The sequence below is a fragment of the Pleurodeles waltl genome, chromosome 8 (assembly GCF_031143425.1).
Source record: "Pleurodeles waltl isolate 20211129_DDA chromosome 8, aPleWal1.hap1.20221129, whole genome shotgun sequence".
NCBI lineage: Eukaryota > Metazoa > Chordata > Amphibia > Caudata > Salamandridae > Pleurodeles > Pleurodeles waltl.
Window position 1 is genome coordinate 1,351,555,653 of NC_090447.1, and position 22,957 is coordinate 1,351,578,609.

General features: G+C 50.0%; 1 protein-coding gene across 2 annotated transcripts in view; it reads right to left on the bottom strand.

The window, feature by feature from the left end:
* DYNC2H1 (dynein cytoplasmic 2 heavy chain 1) overlaps positions 1–22,957 on the bottom strand; it is a 1,541,159-nt gene that overhangs the window by 306,004 nt on the left and 1,212,198 nt on the right. For both annotated transcript variants that reach the window (XM_069202358.1, XM_069202357.1), the window contains one exon: positions 12,106–12,261. In XM_069202358.1, coding sequence (XP_069058459.1) covers positions 12,106–12,261 — 156 coding nt within the window. The remainder of the gene's footprint in view (positions 1–12,105; positions 12,262–22,957) is intronic.

Below are 22,957 nucleotides of genomic sequence, written 5' to 3' on the forward strand. Positions count from 1 at the left end.
AGCCATTTCAAATACATGTGCTGGACACTGGTCATTACGAGTTCCACAGCTACATGATGGCTTCTCTGAACATAGGGATGATTGGCATCAACCATTTTGTATTAATAACCCCTCACTGGTTCCAGTGATGGACTTATTGATATATGCACCTAGAAGGCACCTTAGAGGTGCCCCTAAAAAAAAACATACCAACTGATGGTGAGCTCACTGACTGGTTCTGGCCAGCTGCCACCAGCAGTCACAAACCTGCTCTCCCAGGGCGAAAGCCTCAGCTCTTGAGAGGTCAGAAAACAAAAGCCTGTCAGGGCTGGGGGGGTTACACACCTCTCCCACCAGGATGACCTGCATTCTAAGGCAGGAACTTCAAATAAGCCCACTGCCTTTGTATACAGACCTGGTCTTACTCAGTGGAAGATGCCCACCCCCTGCCTCAGGGCCCATCTGGCACCTGGACAGGTGGGAACATTAGATATGCAGGAGGTGTGTTGCCCTTTCAGGATGGACACATCCCGAGTGTGGGCAGCCCAAAAGGGTGACAACTTTAGTAATTCTGCCATCTTGCTAATGGTGGAACATAGGGACTCTGGCTAGGGTAATTGTAGGAAGCAGGCTCTCTCTAAGGTGCACAAAAAGGAATTACACCATGCAGAGAATCCAGTGGATCCCCAATTGGTTTGCAGAGGCAAAAGTAGATAGGACTAATGCTCTATTTTGTGGTAGCGTGGGTGAGCAGCTAGGCTTATCAGAGATTAGTACTAAGCATTAGTTGTACTCACAGAGTCAATAAATGAGACACACACTCAAAGAATAAATTCGAGACCAATTTAGAAAAATAATACTTTTGTTTATATATACTTTAAACCCAAGAACTTTGTCACAAGGTAACTATGTTTTCAAGCATGAATACTTTTCAGTTTAAAAAATCAGCACCATGCAATTTCATAGTTCTTCAATGTTAACCAATAGAGGAATACAATGTTCAGCAAACACATATTTAGCAACGACTCACGAGGCCAATCTCAGAGAGTTAAGGTAAGTACTGGGCACTGATCAGAACCATAGCAATAAGTCATTCCGGTCAGCACTGGGACGGCTGGGTGCAGGAGTGCAGCAAGGCGCTGGGTGCTCAATGGTTTTCAAAGGGAATTGGTCCTCGTGAAGACAGGCTGCAGGCTCTGGCTAGGGAGCCATTCAGTGACAACAAGCAGGTAGGTTATAGACTTGGGGTGCTCAAGGACCTTTGGTCCTTTTCTCCAGGGCCCGTGGACGATGGATGCAGGGGTGTCCTTAGACGTCGGGTTTGTCCATCAGAGAGCCCTCACGGTCATGCGGTCTTGTGTGCGGAGGCTGCAGGCGTCATCTGGGAGTCCAGCAGGGGTGAAACCAGGATGGGCTCTGTAGGAAAGTAACCTCTTTTTGGCATGGTTAACTCCACTTTTTGCCTGTTGTCAGTGTGTTCTGACTGTGTTCACTGGCATCCTGCCAACCAGCACCCCGAGGACTGTGCTTTCTCCCTCTAAATTTGGTTGCTTAATACTTGGCACACCTCACAATTGGCATACTAGTGCCCCCATATAACTGCCTAGTATATGGTACCTAGGTACCCAGAGCTTTGGGGCACCAGGGGTTCCCCGTGGGCTGCAGCATTGTAGGAAAGTACCCTCTTTCTTGGTATGGTTACCCGCTTTTTCTGCCTGATGGAAGTGTCTTTGACTGTGTTCACTGGGATCTTGATAACCAGGACCCTAGTGAGTATGCTCTCTCTCCTAAAACTCTGTATTTCATTCCATAATTGGCACACTGGTGCCCCACTGTAAGTCCCTAGTATATGGTACCTAGGTACCCAGGGCACTGTGGTTCCAGGGGATCCCTATGGACTGCAGCATATATTTTGCCATCCATAGGGAGCCTAAGCAAAGGGTTCTGCAGGACTGCCATAGAAGCCTGCTATTTTTCACTGCAACAGGTCACTTATAAGTCACCCCTGTGGCAGGCCTTGTAGCCTAGAAGGCAGGGAGCAAAGTACCCGTGTGTGAGGGCACCCCTGCACTAACAGAGGTGCCCCCAAAAACTTCAGGCCCATTTTCCCAGTCCATACCTATGTCCAACAACATAATGGTAACTCCGAACATAGGTATATTTGGTATCAAACATGCTGTATGATTCTATGCACTCTGGGGGCTCCTTGAGGACCCCCAGTATTGCCATAACAGCCTTCTGAAGTTTTCCAGGCAGACCCAGCTGCTGCCACCTCACAGAGCAGCTCAAGCTCGGGAAGGCAGAACAAAGGATTTCCTTTGGGAGAGGGGTGTTACACCCTCTCCCTTGGGGAATAGGTGTTACAGGCTTGGAGGGGTAGCCTTCCCAAGACACTGGTTTGAAGAGAACATTTGGTACCCACCTTGCATAAACCTAAACCAGTTGAGGTACCCCCAGTCCCTGCTCTTGCATGAAACTGGACAATGGAAAGGAGAGTGACCACTCCCCTGTCCTTCACCACCCCAGGGGTGGTGCTCAGAGCTCCTCCAGGTGACCCCCTGATTCTACCATCTTGCATCCAACGTGGGCAGAGGTCCCTGGGAGCAACTAAGTGGCCAGATCAGAAAGGTGACGTCATAGCCCCCTCCTGATAGGTGGTCACCCTGCTAGGTGGCTTCCTGGGCTATTTAGGGTCTCCCTCCTGGGTGGGTCTTTAGAGTCAATGTGCATGTTTCCAGCAGGACTCCCCTGCATCCTTTAATTCATCTTCTGGCCACCAGGACTGCAACTGGACCCTCCAGGAACCGATATCTTGCAACTCCGACGACTCCGCTTTGCAACATTGCTTCTCTGGCTCCTTCCAGCAACTGCAACATTTCCCTGGCTGTGCATCCTCTGAGGGCAACGAGTCTTCAGCCTGCACAAAAAGCAAGAAGGAATCTCCCTTGGAGTGAAGGAGTCACTCCCCTGAATCCGCAGGCACCAACTGCAACAATGACCGGCTGCGTGGATCCTCTCTCCTCCAGAACTGTGTGGATCCTGCATCACAGGTGGTGGTGTGAAATGGTCCCCTAGATCCTCTTTACCAGCTTTTCACCTTGGGAGACGGTGAGCCCTTGCCTCCCCTTGCAGGACAGTGCCCCCGTGCAATGCAACTTTTCCAGCTACCATAGCTTGTTTGTTTCTTCTCCAGGGGATCTTCAGTCTCTTTATAGCCCTGGCCTCCAGCACTCTTCTCTGCAAAGCACAGTCTCCTGCCTGCTGCTCCAGCGACATGGGACACCTCTGAGGTGTGCTGAGTGGGCCTCACTGCGACCCCTGTGCCTGCTGCCCGTGGGGGCTACATCCTTTTCTTGTGACTCCCCCAGCTGCTGAGGGTCACCTCAGACTCCCCTCTTTGGGTCAAGTCCCCTGGGCTTTGCTAGTCCTCTTCAGCCTTGCAAAACCTTCCTCTCTGACTCTTGCATTTGCCAAGGCTTGTTGGTGGTTTTTCAGCACCACTCACTGACTGCAATATGAGCGCCAACGTGGGACATCACTTGCATCATTTCTGGAACTCCTCTTCTGCTCCTGTGCTGCACTGCTGACTTTCTTCATCCACCGTCGACCTGGTCCTGCATCCTTAGAAGGGTAGGTAGTAGCTCCTGCCAAAGCCAGACACCCAAACTCGAACTGGACTTGCTCCCCTTCTTCTGCAAGTCCTCTTCTGTCACAATCCACCTTTGGTTTCTTCCATTCGTGTCTGGGTCTTGCACAGTCCTTTTCCAAGTTTTTCCTGTGGCTTGGGGGAAAACCAGGTACCTCCTCTTCTCTCCTGGAGCACCCTGGTACTTACTTTCTGGGGTTCCTAGTTCCTCCAGCTCCCCTCTACCGATTCCACTTCCTTGGGTGGGGGACTGCCTTTCACATTACACTTACTTAGTATATGGTTTGGCCGCCTCCTAGGACCGTCACTATTTCCTATTGTTTTACCAATTGCTATTGCTGCTATGCTAATCACTGACTTCTAATGTGTATATAACAGTGTGTTTACTCACCTCCTAGTGGAGTATTGCCTAGACAGTATTTAGCATTTGTGTTACTATAATGAAGTCTGTGGTTCTTTCATGTGTGTAAGTGCTGTGTGACTGTAGTGGTATTGCATAAGCTTTGCATGTCTCCTAGATAAGTCTTGGCTGCTCATCCACAACTACCTCTTGAGAGCCCTGGCTTCCTAGACACTGTCTGCCCCTCACGAATAGGGGATACCTGGATCTGGTATAAGGTGATAAGACCATAGGTGCTCACCACACGCCAGGCCAGCTTCCGACAGACTCGAGCTCAGGGGAGCCAAGGGACGTTGTCAGCACCAGTAAGCGGGTTGTGGGTGATGGGTGCAGTGGTTGCTGGAGGTGCTGGGCTTTCTCTCACCACAAGGCAGTGGGAGAGGGGCCCTGCATATAGGGGCAGCAGAAAAACTTGGGAGAGTCCAAGAGGGGTGAAACCCGAGTGGACTCGGACTCAGGACCGCTAGGGAATCTTGCTGGCACAAGTGGTTAGCTTCACCCCCGGTAGTGGACGTAGGGTGCAGAGGTCACTTCAGGTGTCGGATCTTTGCTGTTCCGGAGGCTACAGAGTCCTTTCTTGAGACTTTGTTTCAGACCAGATCTGCTGCTCACGGACGTTTGAGTCGTTGTGGAAGAAAGGCAGTCCTTCTGGGAATCTCAGAGGCTCAGCTGCAGGACAAGTGGTCTTTTTGGACAGAATCCGCTGAGGCTAGCAGGCAGGCTGGTGGGACTGGTTCCAAGTCAGCTGCTTCTTCTTTTCATCTTCTGAGACTCCTCTGCGTCCTTTTCTTAGGTCATCAGGATCTAGGGTTCAGGGGCGCCATCTAAATACTCAATTTAGGGGCGTTACGGGGAGTGCCAGGTGGTAGCCAATAGGCTGACCACCTTCAGGGTAACTACACGCTTCTTATGACCGATTCCTCTGGGAAGTGGGCATAACCCTAGCCCTAGTGGCCTAATTCCTTCCAAACAAGATGGAGGAATTTGAAAAGTATTTTCCACGTCAGCTCGTCCACATTAGGGGTGGAACTGGCATGAAGTGGGCATACCTCCTAACCTAACTGATTTTCCCACCTGTTCTGCCACTAAACGTGGGGTCAGGACAGGGCAAGTCGATCATCTCTGCCATCTGGAGAGCCCTGGGTCGCAGTTTTTTGTCTCTGGCCCTCAAGAGTGCTAGGTCTCACCTTGGGGGGCCAGAAATGTGTCTAACGTGGCTGAACTGGTCAGGACCAGTCAGTCAACACAAAAGTAGCTGGGAGGTTTTCAGGGGACACCTCTAAGGTGCCCTCTGGGAGTAGTCATTAATAAATCTCTCAATGGTGTCAGTGACGGTTTGTTAATCCGAGATGTTTGATTCCAAGCATCCCTATACCCAGAGAAGCCATCATGTAGCTGGGAAACTCGTAGTGACCAGTGTTGAGAGCATGCATTTAAAATGGCTTCCCTGGTCACTTACTTTGTCTTAGAAGTGACAAAGATCATGCAGATATGCCCTCATATGTAATATAATGTACCCTGCTTAAGGCTGTTAGGCCTGCCAGAGGGGTAACTTACCTATATTGCATGTACTGTTTAGGGGACAGGGCACAGAGGCTGGGAGCCATGTCATGTTTTCACTTTTATCTGCACCAAGACACGAGCCTGCAATGGCAGCCTGTCGTGTTAGGTGAGGGGTCGCTTAGGGTGGTACAATTTGTGCTGCAGTCCTAATGGAACCTCCTTAGTACCCCAGGCCCTAGGTACCAGGGGTATCATTTACAATGGTCTTACAGTGGGTCCTGAAGGTTTTACCAATTAGGAAAAACAACTGGGCAGTTTTGGGGGAAAGAGATCTGGCACAGAGGTCCTGGTTAGCAGGAACCCAGTGCACTTTCAGTCTAAATTACATCAGAAACCAGGCGAAAAGGGTGTTGGGGAGAGAAACCATGTCAAAAGAGGCACTTTCCTACAGCAATGCCTACTCCCAAAAGGAAGTGGTCATCTAGGGGGTGTAGTGACCCCAAGGGTAAGTAGCCCACTGGCTACTACCCTTCACTCGCCTTAATGCCTCCTAAATTGAGTACTTCTGGAAGCCCTTATACCAGACCCTCAGATCTTCCCTGGACCCAAAAGAAGGAGTGGACAAGAAGGATGCTGGACCCGAGAACTGAGAAGCACAACTGATTTGGCGCTAACCCTCCCGGCCTGCCTGCTGCATCCAACCCTCGAGGAGCAACTGTCCTGTCCTGCCGCTGCAGCCTCCAAGAAACGGGGATTGCCACCAGTGCTTCGCCAATTTACAGAAGGGACTCCCTTGGAGCAAAGGGCCTTCTCTCTTGTATCCACTGGCACCCAAGAAAACCATGAGAGGACCAGGACTGCCAAAAATCAGACCCTGGATATCACCACTTCACCTGAGCCACCTAGCCAGTGTTGAAGTGGGTCGGCGGTATAAGTGTGGACCCCAGACCCTCCAGAAGAGAAGCCCACCCTGTGCTCGACCACTGTGGACTTCCCCATGGTGTCTGCAGACCCCCCCCCTCTGCAACCGTGAGTGACCAGGAGTCAAAACTCGATGTCCTAGGACACCTTTACACCCGTTCACCATGGACTCTGAAGAGAACCAAGGGTGTCCCCACACCACCCCACCTCATGAGACCTGAGCCCACCTGTTGGCTGGGTCGGACTGGACCCCAGTCCATGCCTGCTGATTGTTTCTGCAAGCTCCCCTGTAACTCCGAGGAACTCCACTGTGGAACCCGACGCCAGAAGACACAGTGACACTTGCACCCTACAGCCCAAGGAGAAGTCCATCCCTACAGCAACTTTGAACCGGACTGAGCCCCACAGATTTGAATAGGACACCCAACGCAGTAACACACCTCTGCAACCGGACCCATCAGAGCTCCCCAAGGTAACCTGTTTGTGTGGCCTTGGACTTTGCCCCAAAACCCCCTTAAGTCCAAGAGATTGGTCCCTTAAATCGTCGTACTCTCCTTGGATTGTCATCTTTGTCTTCCTCCATAGGATTGCATTGCAGCTTCCTTCAAAATTCATAACTTGAAAAGTACTCACCTGATTCTGTTGATCTCTGTATCAAAGTTTACATAAAAGTACATGTTATTTTTGATAAGTTGGTGTCAGATTTTTTTATTGAGTCAGATTTTTTTATTGAGTGTGTGTCTCACCTACTGTATGAGTGTGTGCTCTAAATGCTTAGCACCACCCTCTGATATGCTTAACTACAACACTAACCAAAAAGAGAGCATTTGCAATGTCATTTCTGCCTCTGTGATACCTCTGGGGATTGTTTGGATTCTTTGCACCGTGTACCTCATTTTGGTCTACTATATAAAGAGCCAGATTTCTACACTGTTGTAGAAGGCTGGCCCTCTATGTAGTGAGCAAAGCTAGGCACACTGTGTAGGGGGTCCACGCAACCACATGTTGGTTTACAGGGGTAAAAACTAGATCACCTAATTCTCTAATTTTTAAGGTGGCCTGGCCGAGCAGTTACGCCAATCTCTGAGAAGTGCAAAGCATTTGTTGTACTCACAGTACCAATCATGCAACTCACACACTCAAAGGAATAACTTGCGACCAATTTCTAAAAATACTTCTGATTTTTATGTAATTTTTAAGACCAAGATTACCAATATTGGTTATGTACTTTTTGAGATATGAATTTTGGAAATATAATAAAAAAATAGTCCTTTTGTGCGTAATTTCACACCATAGAAATCAATGGAAAGTCACCTTTAAAAATACATGTAAAATCGCACCGTTGGTTAATCAAGCTCTTCTTATGCAAGATGGCCGAGGTCGTCGGTCGGCAAACTGTGCCAGCTGGAGAAGTTCGGGCAGCTCCGGTTCCTGCGGGAGCAGCGAGGAAAGATCTCTGGAGCTGGAGCTGGAGCAGGGCCACTGCGGGGGACCACTGGAAAGTTTAGAGGTGGTTCCTTGGGGTCGTTTGCAGGACAACGGGCCACTCTAGCAGAAGGTCCGGGGTGTTCCAGACGTCCCTTGACTGGGGGTTCCTCCTGGTCCTTTTTCAGCCCCGGGCGAGCTGGTTTTCCTGGTGTCTGACGTTAAATGACAAATGCCAAGTGAATTGGTACAGCTTGACCACTGAAGGGCATAGTGCCACCAAACTTGGCACACTTGCAGGGTTTGTCCTCGCGGTCGTGGATGCGTTGTTGGGTCCAGCTGCGACTTCCGGTACGGGAGTTAGTGGCTGGTCAGTGAAGTGACCCTCACTGGTTTGCTGATTTCTTCTTGTTGCAGAATGGTACCTCTACTCTGCAGGGAGTTCTTGGGTGACTTGCGAAGCCTGGACGTACTCTGGGGTTCTTTAGAGTTTTTCCAGTGTCCAGTAGCTCCTCTGCGGAGATTGTCAGGTCCTGGGTGCAGGTGGCAGGGTTTGGCGCATTTGCTTTGAAGCAGCAGGTCCGCAGCCGCGTCTGGAGGTGCAGGGCCTCTTGACAAAGGGTTTATGACCTCACCACGCCCTGCTTGTTGCAGTACCACATGTTGGTGGTGTTGACCGTGAACACCTGCACCATCTTTCACCTTGATAGAGGAAAGAAATGCTTTCAATGCTAGCTGGATCGCATTGAGCTCCAACAGTTTGATGTGAAGTCTGGATTCTGCCAGAGAACAGATGCCTCTAATTCCCACCTCTCCCAGATGGCCGCCCCATCCCAGGAGTGACGCATCTATCACTACAGTCAGTTCTTGCTGGGAAAGGGAGAGGGTTCTGCCTCGGACCCAATTGCAGTTCTTAACCGCCACTGCAGCTCTTTCACAGTTCCCTTCATAGATCTAGACCTTGTCAGAGAGATTCCCCTGATGCTGTGACCACTGGAACTTCAGGTCCCACTGCAGTGCCCTAATATGCCATATGGCATGTCACCAGCAGGATGCAGGAGGCCATGTGGTCCAGCAGCTTCTGAGTCACTCTCACTGAAATCTAGGATAGAGGCTGAAACATCAGCATCATAGCCTGAACCTGCTGCTCAAGAGGATAAGCCTGAAACTGCAGTGTGTCCAGAACAGCTCTGATGAAAGGGAGCATCGGAGAGGGAGTCAGGTGTGACTTTGGCATGTTAATAGTGAACCCCAAGGAATGCAGGAGGTCCTCAATAGTCTGGAGGTGGCAGACAACAGCCTGGGGCGAGCCTGCCTCCAACAGCCAGTCGTCGAGGGTGTGGAAGACTGAAACCCCTGATGTCCGCAGATGAGCTACAACCACCGCCATCACCTTGGTGAACACTCAAGGGGCACTGGTGAGGCCGAAGGAGAGCAGGGTGAACTTAAAGTGCTTGTGGGCTACCATGAACTGCAAGTAACGTCTATGGGCAGGCAGGACAGGGATATGAAAATAAGCATCCTGCAAGTCCCACACTACCATCCAGACTCCTGAGTCCAGGGCGGATAAGAGCTGTGCCAAAGTGAGCAACTTGAACTTCTCCTTCTTAAGGAAGAGATTTAGGGACCGAAGGTCTAAGATAGGGTGGAGGCCCTTGTCCTTTCTGGGGCCAGACATTACAGGGAATAGCAACCACAACCTACTTCTGGCACAGGAACCCTCTCTATGGCTCCCTTGGCCAAGAGAGCTACAACTTACTCGCGGAGAAGGGACAAATGATCCTACATCATCCAATTGTAAGATCGCATGGATGGAGAGGTGGTCTCAAAGGGGAGAGAGTAGCCCCTTCAGACTATCTGCAAAACCCACCTGTATGACGTGATCAATTGCCAGGTGAGCAGGTGATGGTGAATCCTGTTGCCAACTGGCCAATGGCGGAGGAGTGTCCAGACTGCTGGCCACCTGATCCACGAGGTTGGTGGATCCCATGCTTTCGCCCACGCAGAGGCTGGACAGCATGCACAGCACAGTGGCTGGCGAGGAATGGATGCAGCTGGAGGCCCCTTCCATAGCGAGAAAAGGGGAGAAAGGCAGACAGGGAGGAACAGGAGAAGCCAGGAGGCCCAAAGACCTAGAAGTAGCCCAAGAATCCTTGAAGCTCTTGGGTGCCAAATCTGCATTGTCTCCGAAGAGACGAGTGCCATTTAAGGGTATGTCTATCAAGGAAGCATGGAGATCCCCTGAAAAGCCAGACGTCCTCAGGAAGATGTGGGGTCTCAGGGCCATTGTTGATGAAATCGCTTTGCTCAGTGAGTCAGTTATGTCTAGTCCGCAATGGACTGTGGACTTCGCTGAGTCTCTCCCATCAGCAACAGCCTGAGAGAGTGCAGCCTGGGCCTCCTCCAAGATGTGTGCAGCACTTTTGCAACAGTGTCCGACAGCGAGAGGGAATTACAGCCCAAAAGCCATGCGGTGTTCACAGACCGCAATGCAAGGCTGGCAGAAGAAAACATCTTCTTCCCAAGTTAGTCCAACCTTTTGGATTCCCTATACGGGGATCAGAACGAAACGATCACAGAGAGATAGGGGCTTGAACCATCAAGCTCTCAGGGGTCAGGTGTAGCATCAAGAACCTTTGGTCTCTCGGTATGGTGCGAAGGCGGCGGGCAATCGTCCTGTTCACAGAAGCCCCTGTGCTGGGTTTGGACCAGGTACCCAGTACTGTGAGGCCTCATTAAACGGGAGCAGGAGTTCTAAGGTGAAACTCTTGATGGCCATTGAAGGCAGTTGAAGTTCCAGGACCTTAGCCACTCTTCTCACCATCATAGCATCAGGCGCTCCCTCCTCTGTAGCCATGGTAGGGACAGAAAGCATGCCAGTATCTGGAGAAGTATCCAGCCCTCAAGTCTTCACGCCAGTCCATAGCTTCAGGGGGTTGGTATTCTAGAGGAACCAGCGACCCCTCCCATTCATCTCCGAGACCTAACCCACAGTAAAAGGTCTCAGGATCCGATATAGAAGGCAAGGCTCCTGCCAGCATTAAAGTGGACATCGTATGACGTCCATCCGGCTCTGTGTCAGAGTCGGAAATCGTAGTGGGGATGGCACCAATAATGGGTGCAGGCAGCACCAGGAGCGTCAGGGCCAGGGTCAGGGAAGGCCAGGGTCGTACAACTGACGCCAGTCCAGATCCAGGACCCTCAGCACCAAGGCAGAAGCTGATGGCGCGGAGCCCGAAGGGGCTCCTTCTGACTCAATGGGGCCCAAAGGTGCTCCGGCGGTGGCGGGCTGCTCAGAAATGAGGCCCATGACCTCGTAAAACTCTCTGAGTTGGGCAAGGGTCACTCCGGCCTCCAGAAACACAGGGAGAAAATAAGTTGGCCCAGGCGCAGGTTCCACAGAACGAGACCTAGAGCATTGATGCTCCCTCGTCTCGCCGGCTGACAGACGAGAAGTCAAATAGTACTTTGACGTCTTGGACCTCTTCTCATGCCTTCACTTACCCAATCACCCCAAGGACTTGTGGTGGGACGACGACGATGGAGGACTCCACAACTGATCCTGGGAACTTTCTCTTGACCAAGATCTTGACTTGCGCAGAGTCAAGTGTTGGGCCACCATCAGCTTCAGTGACCACTCCCTCAAAGCCTTCGATGCATGCCCTGACACTAAGAGCATGACTTTGGGTTGTAATCGTGCCCCAGGCACCAATGACGCACAAGGATCCGATGACTGGATCCACAGGTCTTGAAGTAAGCCTTTCTGGAGGACATCCTCAATGCACCAGGAGTAGAACACTCGAAAAATCCATGACTAAAAGCAAAAAAACAGGCCAGTCAAAAAGTGACTGAGGGGTAGTTTTTTTTGGGATCAGTGCGTGTTGGCGCAGAAAGAAAAGAAGTGATGTCATTGCGCTGGGGTGGGGCCTACATATGAACCACAACGTCATATCCAGCGCGGACAATGGCAATGACAGGCATAGAGCTAATCAATGCCAGCTAATGAAGCCCAGTGGTAGTACTCACAAAAATCTTTGTGATCCAGTCAAATGCCTGGGGAAAATTCAAAGGTAAGGAATCTGGAACCAGAAGCTCTATCAGACTGTTATTGAGAAATACCTAGGTTGTTTTTCTGGATCCTCCATACAGCGCCCCAGGTCACCATCATAAACATATACAAGTGTGACAACATTAAACCAATAAATATTATAGAAAAAAAATGCCATCTTACTTGAGGGATGTAATTTCTTCTTTCTTGGCAAGCAGCATGAAACCATGCCAGGCTGAAGAGAGCTTGGGCTCGAGACAAAAGGCCATTCTTACTAATCTGTTCTGGAGTCCAAGTTTCATATGTTCTCATCAGGTTCTTCTTAAGACCAGGAGGTGCCTAATAGAGGTTACAAAAAAGCACAATGCCATTTTCTGCAAAACTACTATAGTCACATTTAAATGCAGTAAGAGTGTACTTAAGACGCTAAACAATAAGAAAACACCATGTACCTTTGGCAATGTTATTAGTGATAATTCACTGAGGTGACAGATTCTCTACCTTCAAGAAGGCTGAAAACTAGCTGACAGTCTGAAAATGACTGACACATTTAAAGTAGCAGGGAGCGCCGCCATCTATGTCAGGTACTAAATACTACACCAATCGCCATGACAACATTCTAGGAAACAAAAAGCAGCCACAGGGTCTTTGTCCCATGGTTCGTGGATATTTCCAAACACAGGCCCACTCTGGATATTCTAATGAACATCCAACCCCGGCTGGTCTAAAGAATGTGCAAAAAGAACATGGTATCCATCAGCACCAACACTAGAGAAGGACCTTAACTTTTCCCTCTACAGCACCAACATTACAGAAGGTGTGTAACCTTTCCCCTACAGAACCAATAACACAAAAAAATCAATCAGCTTTGACATTTTTATTACATTTGTCAACCTAAAAACAAGGGGCTGGTATCTCACATATGTACAAAATTAGTAGTGAGCACCAGCAAGACTAAAAAAGTAGAACTCACTTGTCCCTCTGGTCATGCTGCCTAGTCCCATGTTCCCTGTATTTAGTCCAGGTCTTCATAAGTTCCCACTGACTGGGCACTTCCTGCAGATTCTACCCACAACTTTCTCAGTCTGTCCTCCGGTTTGAGAATAACTTTAATAAGTGTGGATGGGGCCCCATGTGTAGTAGTTAGGCATATGTCCTGTACCTGCATGTCTACTTTAAAAGCATCCAGATATATACCAAACTGTCACCCATCATGCTAGCATTAACCTTTGAAGTATTGTTATGAACTCCCGAAAAGTGTTCCTAAAGAGTAGATTTACCACCAAAGTAGCCTAAAATTGCCAAGCAGGAATATGCATAATTTGCCTGCCCCAGTTATAATATATCAGAAAAGGGCCATGCAGCACATACCCTTACCTCTAATGGATATATTTTCTCGACAAATTCTATACCTACCATTATCCAGGAGATTCCAGAGGAAAGGCTGCAAAAACACCAATGAACATACTTCCTGTAGATATGGTGGCCTACAGATTTTCCAAGCAAAGTCTCTGTGATAGCATCTGAGTCCAGGCAATAGTATTTTGCAAATGTGTGTGAAGAAGAGCAGGTGGATGTTTTCATATAATTACAAGCAAAAATGTATAAGTAGTAGTTGCAACTGTCCCCCCATAAAATTGGGCTCTGATACATTCAGAGCTGTTTTTATACCTCCTGCTTTGTACATCATAACACATAGGACAAACTACTGTGTATTTTAGGTTTAGTTTTTGCTATGACCCTAGAAAATCCCGCATAGACAAACATTTGTCTGTACGTGAATTATCCATCATCTGTTTCATAGCTTGCTGTAAGAAAGTGCCTCTATTGACACATTAACCCCCAACCCACACTTTTTGTTTGTTTTTTGGGGTAATGTCGACTGATGCTTGCACTAGGCTCCAGCTAACCAGGACCCTAGTGCCAGATCTCTTTCCCCAAAACTCAGCAGTAGTTTTGCCCAATTGGCAAAACATTTAGCACCCACTGTAAGACCCTAGTAAATGGTATGCCTGGTACCTAAGGCCTGAGGTACTAAGGAGGGCCCCTAAGTGCTGCAGCACAAATTGTGCCACCATAAGAGACCCCTACCAACCACATGACAGGCTTTCATTTCAGGCTGCGAGTCTTAGTGCAGACCAAAGTGAGAACACAACATGGCACACAGCCTGTGTGCCATGTTCCCTAAACATTGCATGCAATGTATGTAAGTCACCCCTCTAGCGGGCCTTACAGCTCCAAGACAGAGTGCATATTATTACATGTGAGGGCATATCCACACAAGACATTATGCCCCTGATATGGCTTTGTCGATTCTCAGACATAGCATGTGACCAGGGAAGCCATTTTAAATGCATGTGCTGGGCACTGGTCACTTCAATTTCCCCAGCAACATGATAGCTTCTCTGAATATAGGGATGTTTGGTTATCCAGTGAGGGATTTATTAATAACTGCACTCAGTCGGGCAACTTAGAGGAGCCCCATGAAAACCTACCAGTAACTAGTATGTTGACTGACGGGTCCTAATCACTTCACCCACCTGAGACACGTTTCTGGCCCCGAAGGTGACAACCAGCACTCTCGAGGGCCAGAGACAAAAGCCTGCACTGGGCGGGGGTGTTAGCACCTCACCCAGGCAGGATGGACATTCCAGGCTGGGGAGGTTCAAAGGCCTAGCAGCCTTTGTAATGCGACCCAGGTGTCTCCAGATGGTGGAGCTGACCGACCCCTCTATCCTGACCCCACTTTCGGCAGCAGAACAGTCAGAAAAGTTAGTAAGATAAGGAGATGTGCCCACTTCATGCCAGTCCCACTCCTAAGGTAGACAAGCTGAAGTGGATACTACTTTTTAAATTCCTCCATCTTGTTTGGAAGGAATTAGGCCACTAAGGTTAGGGTTATGCCCACTGGAGGTAGGTGGCTCAGTATATGCTATACCAAAATGAGGTATAGTGTGCACAGAGTCCAGTGGATACCCAAAGGCTTAACAGAGGCTAATGTAGATAATACTAATGCTCTGTTTTGCGGTAGTGTGGTCGAGCAGCTAGGCTTATCAGAGGGCAGTGCAAAGCATTTGTTGTACACACACAATCAAGAAATGAGACACGCACTCAATGACTAACTCCAGGCCAATGTTTTTATTTAGCAAAAAAATATTTTATTACTTTATTTCTAGAATCAAAAGGATCTTTGCTGCAGTTAAGTACAGTTGTAAGTTTGTATCAAACTAGTATATCAAACGCACTTTGTTTGGGTTCTGCAGATAAAACAGTCACAAGTACGTAACACTTTTCAATTTCAAAAGTACACAGTGCAATTTCTCATGGGAACCAATAGAGTCCGAGGGGAGGAAAAATGTTAGCACAATTTACAGGTAAGTAATCACGATCCCAGTCTTTGGAGGTCAGTATGACCACAGGTCAAAAGTTGACACCAAAAGTGCACCACAAGCAACAGAGGGGCAGCTGGGTGCAGAGGTCAATGTTGGTGTCGGGTTTTCAATAGAATCCTATGTGGACTGGGGGCACTCTGAAAGAAACAGGTTTCAGGTAAGTAACCATTGTCTCATGGCACAGACCTGGGGAATTTAGATGAGCATAGGGGGCACGGGTTAGCACCAAACACACACCCTCAGTTGCACAGGGGCTGCCGGGAGCAAACACAGCATTGGGTGTCCAATGTTTTTTAAAGGGGGAGCCTGGGGGTCACAAATATGCTGTAGGCTAGGTCCAGAGGGTCGGCTGCGAAAAACCAAAGGCTGGACAAATAGGAGAGGTGCCCGCTGGACGTTGCTGGACCATCAGTTGGATTCCTCAAGGCCAGGTGACTGCGGATGCGGGGGTACCTTTGAGCAAACGGGAATCTTTGTTGAATCAGGTCGCAGTGAGGGAGGTCCTCTGGATTTAGGCTGCAGGGGTAATCATGTTGGCCAGTATTGGTTAAGCCAGGGTGGACTTGAGGTCAAAATCGCCTGAGGACCTCCTCTGGACCAGTGTGCCACTTGGACTCAGACCGGAGGCATCGGATGCAGTGTTTGCAAGGCTCGCAGATCTGGGTTAGTTCTGGAGTCCTTCTGAGATGTTTCTTGTGGACAGGACCGCTGTCCTCGGGAATTCTTGGTCCTCTGGTGGGCACCTAGTCTTCCGGGGGGTTTGCAGAGGTTGCTGGTCCTGCAGGATGTGTTGACTTTTTGTACCAGGAATCTTGACGCTGAAGACACGCCAGTAGGGCTGGGGCTAAGTCAGTCCACGTCTGGAGTCTTCACTGCTGGGGTCGGTTCTTCAGTCTTTCTTCTTCTTCTTGGGGGCACCAGGAATCTGAAGAGTAAGGTTCAGGGGTGCCCCTAAATACTCAATTTAGGGGAGTTACAGAGGTCACAGGGCAGTAGCCAATGGCTACTGGCACTGAGGGTGGCTATCCTCTTCCAGTGCCCACTCCCTTTGGGTAGGAGGGAACATTCCTATCCCTATTGGCTACTCTCCTTCAAAGCAAGATGGAGGATTCTACAAGGAGGAGGTCACTTCAGCTCTGGACACCGTAGGGGTGGTCACAGCTGCAGTTGTCACTCCTCCTTGTTTTTCCAAATGTTCCTGCCGGACCTGCCGCCAAAAGTGGGGAGTGGTCTGGGGGTCAGGCATCTCTACTAGCTGGAGTGCCCTGGGGCACTGTAGCAGGAGGCCTGAGCCTTTGATACTCACCGCCAAGTGTTACAGTTCCTGCAGGGGGAGGTGTGAAGTACCTCCACCCAGAGCAGGCTTTGTTCCAGACCCCAGACAGCAAAAAGGTTCTCACTCCATGGGGTCAGAAATGTGCCTGTTAGTGGCAGCCTGGCACAGACCGGTTAGTCTTGCACAGAAGGACAGGGTGACATACAGGAGGCATCTCTAAGATGCCCTCTGTGTGCATTTCACAATAAATGCAACACTGGCATCAGTGTAGGTTTATTGTGCTGAGAAGTTTGATACCGAGCTCTTCCCAGTCTTCAGTGAAGCCATCAAGGAGCTGTGGAGTTCATAATGACAAACTCCCAGCCCATGTACTTAATACGGCCATGCTGCACTTACAATGAATAAGAACTGACTTAGGCACTGTACGGGCATATTGCTCATGCAGCCATGCCATCACCTGTGGTATAGTGCACCCTGCCTTAGGGCTGCAAGGCCTGCTGACGGGGGGTGACTTACCTATGCCACAGGCAGTGGCTGGTAGGCATGGCACCTAGAGTGGGATGCCAGGTCGACTTTGCCTTTTTCTCCCCATCAGCACACACAAGCTGCAGTGGCAGTGTGCATGTGTTTGGTGAGGGGTCCCTTAGGGTGACGTAATACATTCTGCAACCCTTAGGGACTCTCCCTGGCCACAGAGCCCTTGGTACCATTGGTATCTTTTACAAGGGACGTAGCTGTGTGTCAGTGGTGTGCCAATTGTGAAAACAGAGGTACAGTTTAGGGAAAGAAAATTGGTACTGGGGCCTGGTTAGCAGGATCCCAGCACATACTCAAGTCAAGTTAGCATCAACAAAAAGCGTGTGGAGGGGGTAATCATGCCAAAAGAGGCATTTTCCTATACGCACTTCCCAGCAGAAGTAGTCATAAGAAGGGTTTAGTCACCCTAAAGGTGGCCAGCCCATTGGCTACCACATGGCACTCCTTTTAATGCCCTTAAATTGAGTAATTAGGTGGCACCCCTGAAGCCCAGAGCTCAAGTCCTGACGACCTAAGAAGAAAAGGACACAGAGGAGTGGCACCTGCAAAGGAGGAAAAGAAGCAGCAGCTGACTTGGTACCAGCCCCACCAGCCTGCCTGCTGACCTTGCGGACTCTGCCCAAAAAGATGACTTGTCCTGCAGCTGAGCCTCCAAGAAACTAAAGAGGACTGCATGCCTTTCATAAAGACTCATACTCGTGAGCAGCGGATCTGTTCAAGAAAGGACTCTGCAGCCTCCGGAACAGCAAAGACCTGATACCCAAAGTGACCTCTGCACCAGATGTTCACGACCCGAGGTGACGCAAACCAACTGTGCCAGCAAGGTTCCCAATCAATCAGTCAATCAATCAAGGGTTCTTCTAGAACTCAAATTTGTCATCCCAGGAAGTCTCCAGGTGCTAGAGGGATGCTGTGAGTCTCGACCAGCTGGTGAAGGTGGTCTATGAGCCAAGTCCAGAGCTGCTTTCTGAAGTCTTTCAGAGAAGGGGAGGTGGGAACGTTGAAGCAGAGGTTGTTTCAGGACTTGGCAGTGAGGTGGGAGAAGGGAACTCCGAAGAGTTCACGACGGATGCGGGTGACGTGGGCCTGGGCGAGGATGGCTGAGTGGAGTTCTCTGGTCAGTTGGAGGAATGTGGCGCAGATGTTGATGTAAGAGGGCAGGTATTGTGGAGGGCCTTGTAGGTTTGTGTGAGGAGCTTGAAGAGGCATATTTGCTGAACAGGAAGCCAGTGGAGAGCTTTGATGTGGGGAGCATTGCTGATTCGTCTGGGGAGGTGGAGGACGAGTCTTGCTACTGTGTTCTGTATGGTCTGAAGGTGGTCCATGAGCTGCTTCGTAGTTCCAGTGTAGAGTGTGTTGCATTGTCGAGTCGGCTGGAGATGAGAGCCGGGGTGACTGTCTTCCTGATGGAGATGGGGGATCCATCAGAAGATCGTGCGGTGCATGCAGAGGATATGGAAGCAGGCAGACGAGACAGCACTGATCTGTTGCTTCATGGTCAGTTGGGTGTCCAAGGTTGCATGCGTGGTTAGTGGGGGGGCTTGTTCCCGAACATGAGGATATCAGTTTTTTCTGAATTTAGCTTGAGGCAATTGGTCCTCATCCAGATTGCGATTTCAGTCACAGAGTTTTGGAAGTTGTTTTGTGTGGTGGCGTCGTTGAGGGATATAACAAGCTGGGTGTCATTGCCATAGGATATTATGTTGAGTCCGTGGGGGCGTGCGATGTCTGCAGATGGAGTCATGTAGGTGTTCAAGAGGGTAGGGTTGAGGGAGGAGCCCTGGAGAACGCTGCAGATGATATCTTTGTGTGTGAAGACAAAGAGTGGGATGCAGATCCTCTGTGTTAGGTGGAGAGGAAGGAGGGGATCCAGTTAAGTGCGCTGTCTTGGATGCCAATGCTGTGAGTCTGGTGATGAGAGTGAGGTGTGAGGATGAGGGCCGCTATTCCCCCTCAGTCGAGGAGGTGTCTGATGTCATTGGTTGCTGCGATCAAGGTAGTCTCGGTACTGTGTTTGGGCCAGAAGCCGGATTGGGATGGGTTGAGCATGTTGTTCTATTCAAGGTAGTCTGTGAACTGGCAGTTGATGGCCTTTTCCAAAGCTTTGGAGGGGAAAGGGAGGAGTGAGATAGGGTGGTATTTTTTTAGCTCGTTGGGGTTACCTGAGGGTTTCTCCACAAGGGACTTGACCTTGGCATGGTTCCAGGTGTCGGGGATGACGGCTGTGCAGCTAGAGGTGTTGAGAAGTTCTGTAAGAGAGGCTCAGATTACTCCTCTTCCAAGGCTGCAGAAGGGGTGCGGGCAGCAGACTGTGGGTTATCCAGAGTGGATGGAGTTCATGATGGAGATGGTGTAATCGGTGGAGAATTGCTTCTATTCAGTGATCCAGAGAGGAGGGGTGGGTTGAGGTGCAAGGGTGGTCGAGGTCAGTGGGCTGGGGGTTGAAGCTCCTGTAGATGTCGGCAATCTTATGGTGAAAGTAGTATGATAGTGTGTCTCAGAGTGCTTGGGAGGGGTGGATCGTGTTCTCTGTGGCGGAGTGGCAGGAGAATTTTTTGACGATGCTTAAGAGCTCTTTGGCGTGTTTGGTGCTTGCCTCGCTGTAGGTGCTGAGAGCTTTTTTCTTGGTCTCCCAGAGTCGTGATGGTATCTGTTGAGGGCGGACCTCAAAGAGTCGAGGTTGGCGGGGGTCTTGTTGAAGAGCCAGTGTCTCTCTAGTTTCCTGCAGTGACGTTTGAGGGTTAGGAGGTCTGTGGTGAACCAGTTGGCTAGCTCGTTGAGTTTGCTGTTGGTGGTGCTCTCCGGGAAAGCAATGGTGTGGGTGGCTGAGGAGATCCAGTTGGAGTAGTTTTGAACGTGGAGTTTGAGGGTATCTGTGGGGATGGGTGTTGCTTTTTTGAGGGAGGTGATCCAAGGTGTTTCCGTGTTGCGGCAGAGGAGGGAGTGGGTCTCGAAGGGCTTTCAGGCAATCCCTCGATGGTGAAGTGGACGATGTTGTTGTAAGTCCATGTTACGTCAGTGGTGTCGGAGAACTTCGCTCGGTCTCTGGCGGAGAAGATGGAGTCCGGTGTGTGTCTTGTTGTAGGAAAGTACCCTCTTTCTTGGCATGGTTACCCCCATTTAATGCCTGTTGTCAGTATGTTTGACTGTGTCTACTGGGTTCCTGCAAACCAGGACCCCAGTAGTTGTCCTTTCTCCTCTAAATTGTAGCTTTTCCTTCCCACAATTGGGATAATGGTCCCCCCATGTAAGTCCCTAGTATATGGTACCTGGGTACCCAGGGCATTGGGGTTCTGGGGATCCCTAGGGCTGCAGCAGTTATTCTGCCACCCATAGGGAGCCCATGCAAAGGGTTCTGAAGGCCTGCCATCGCAGCCTGAGGGAAACGGGTCCATGAACCAGTTTTCACTACAGCAGGTCACTGTAAGTCACCCCGACGGTAGGACTTCTCAGTCCAGAGGGCAGGGTGCAGGTACTTGTGTGGGAGGGCACCCCTTCACTAGCAGAGGTGCCCCCACAAACTCCAGATCCATTTTACTGGATTTGTGAGTGAGGGGATGCTATTTTACAGGTGTACTGGACATAGGTCTCTACCTATGTCCAGCTACAAAATGGTAACTCCAAACCTGGGCATGTTTGGTATCAAACATGTCAGAATCATACCGCAATACTGTTGCAAGTATTGGAAGTATGATTCCATGCACTCTAGGGGCTCCTTAGAGGGTCCCAGCATTGCAATCACCAGTCTTACAGGGTTTTCTGGGCAGCCCAGCAGCTGCCACACCTCAAAAAGGTTTCTGTCCTCCTGCTGCTTGATCTGATGAATCCAGGAAGGCAGAACAAAGGATTTCCTTTGGAAGAGGGAGGTAACACCCTCTCCCTTTGGAAATAGGTGTGACTGGCATGGGAGGGGTAGCTTCCCCAAACCACTGGTTTGCTTTGAAGGGGACATTTGGTGCCCTCCATGCATAAACCAGTCCACACCAGTTCAGGGACCCCCAGTCCCTGCTCTGGCGCGAAACTGGACAATGGAAAGGGGAGGGACCACTTCCCTATCCCTCACTACCCCAGGGGTGGTGCCCAGAGATTCTCCAGAGGGTCCCTGGGTTCTGCTATCTTGTTTCCAAGGTTGGCAGGAAACTCTGGGAGCATCTGAGTGGCCAGGCCAGGGAGGTGAAGTCAGAGCCCCCTCCTGATAGGTGCTTACCTGGTTAGGTGACCAATGCCCCTTTCAAAGCAATTCAGGGTTTCTCTCTTGGGTGGGTCATGAGATTCAGCTTGCAAGATTCCAGCAGAACTCCTCTGCAACCTCTGCTTCGTCTTCTGGCCTACCGAACCGCAACTGGAACCTCCAGGTCCCGACAAGCTGCTTCCAAGAAGAAAGGACTCTTCAGCAACATTGTTTCCAGCACTCCTGACAGCTTTGAAACATTTCCCTTGCCATGCATCCTCAGAAGGCTGCAACTCTTAAGCCTGTACAAGAAGAAGAAGGAATCTCCTGTGGAGTGAAGGAGTCACTTCCTGGCAATGGCAGGCACCTACGACAAGCGACGTCCAACTGCGTGGATTCCCACTCCTGCTGAACTGCGTGGATCCTGCATCACAGGTGGTCCGGAGTAGTCCTCTTGATCCTCTCTGCCAGCTGTCCAACTTTAGTGGAGGTTAGCCTTTGCCTTCCTACACAGGACAGTACCCCCGTGCCCCGCGCCTATTATAGCTGCCAAGGCTTGTGTGCATCTCCTCCAAGGGATCGTCAGGCGACGTGTAGCTCCAGCACCCAGCACTCCATCCTGCAAAGCACAGCCTCCTGTGTGGTTCTCCTCTGGCGTGGGATCCTCTTTTGTAGTGCTGCGTAGGCTTCTTCTGTGACGCCTTTGTCCCCATCCTGTGGACTCCTTTGGGTGCTGCCTCTGCTCCTGTGGACTCTCTGCTATGCTGAGGGTCCCCTGTGACTCCCCCCTCCTGGGTTGAGTCCTCTTGGGCCTTGCTGGTCCCCAGCAGCACCTCTTTTCAACTAACTGCGACTTCGCCTTTGCCAAAGCTTGTTGGTAGAATTCCTGCACTGACACCAGTCTGCAATCTTCCTTCCAGCATGGGGCTTCAGCTGCATCCATCAGCAACTCTTCTACGGCTCCAGGGCTCCAGTGCTGACCTGTTCTTTATTACCATCGACCAACTCCTGCACCCACAGCTGGGTACCTTCTACTCCTCCTGGACTCTATTGTGACTCATGGACTTGGTCCCCTCTCTCCACAGGTCTTTCTTTCTTCAGGAATCCACCACTTGGTTTCTTGCAGTCCTCTCTGGGTGTCTTCTTTTTCTTCTTTTCCTCCTTTAGGGGGTACTGTGTTACTTACCCCTGTGGATTTCTAGTAATCCCAGCTCCCCTCTACAAATGTTCCTTACCTAGGTGCGGGTACCTTATTCGCATTCCATTTTTTTAGTAAATGGTTTGTGCTCCCCCTAGGATTACTATTGGTTATTGCTAATTGCACTGTTTTCTAACCTTTTCTATCCCTATTTTTGATAACTAGTGTATATATTTAGTGTATTACTTACCTCCTAAGGGTCGGTTACCTGTTGAGTATTTTGTGGTGATTTGTTCCCAAAAAAAAAAAAAAGTACCTTAATTTTTGTACAACTGAGTGTTTTCTTTCATGTGTGTAAGTGCTGTGTGACTAAAGCGGTATTGCATGAGCTTTGCATGACTCCTAGATAAGCCTGGATGCTCATCCACAGCTACCTCTAGAGAGCCTGGCTTCTAGACACTGCCTAAACTTCACTAAGAGGGGATACCTGGACCTGGTATAAGGTGTAAGTACCATAGGTA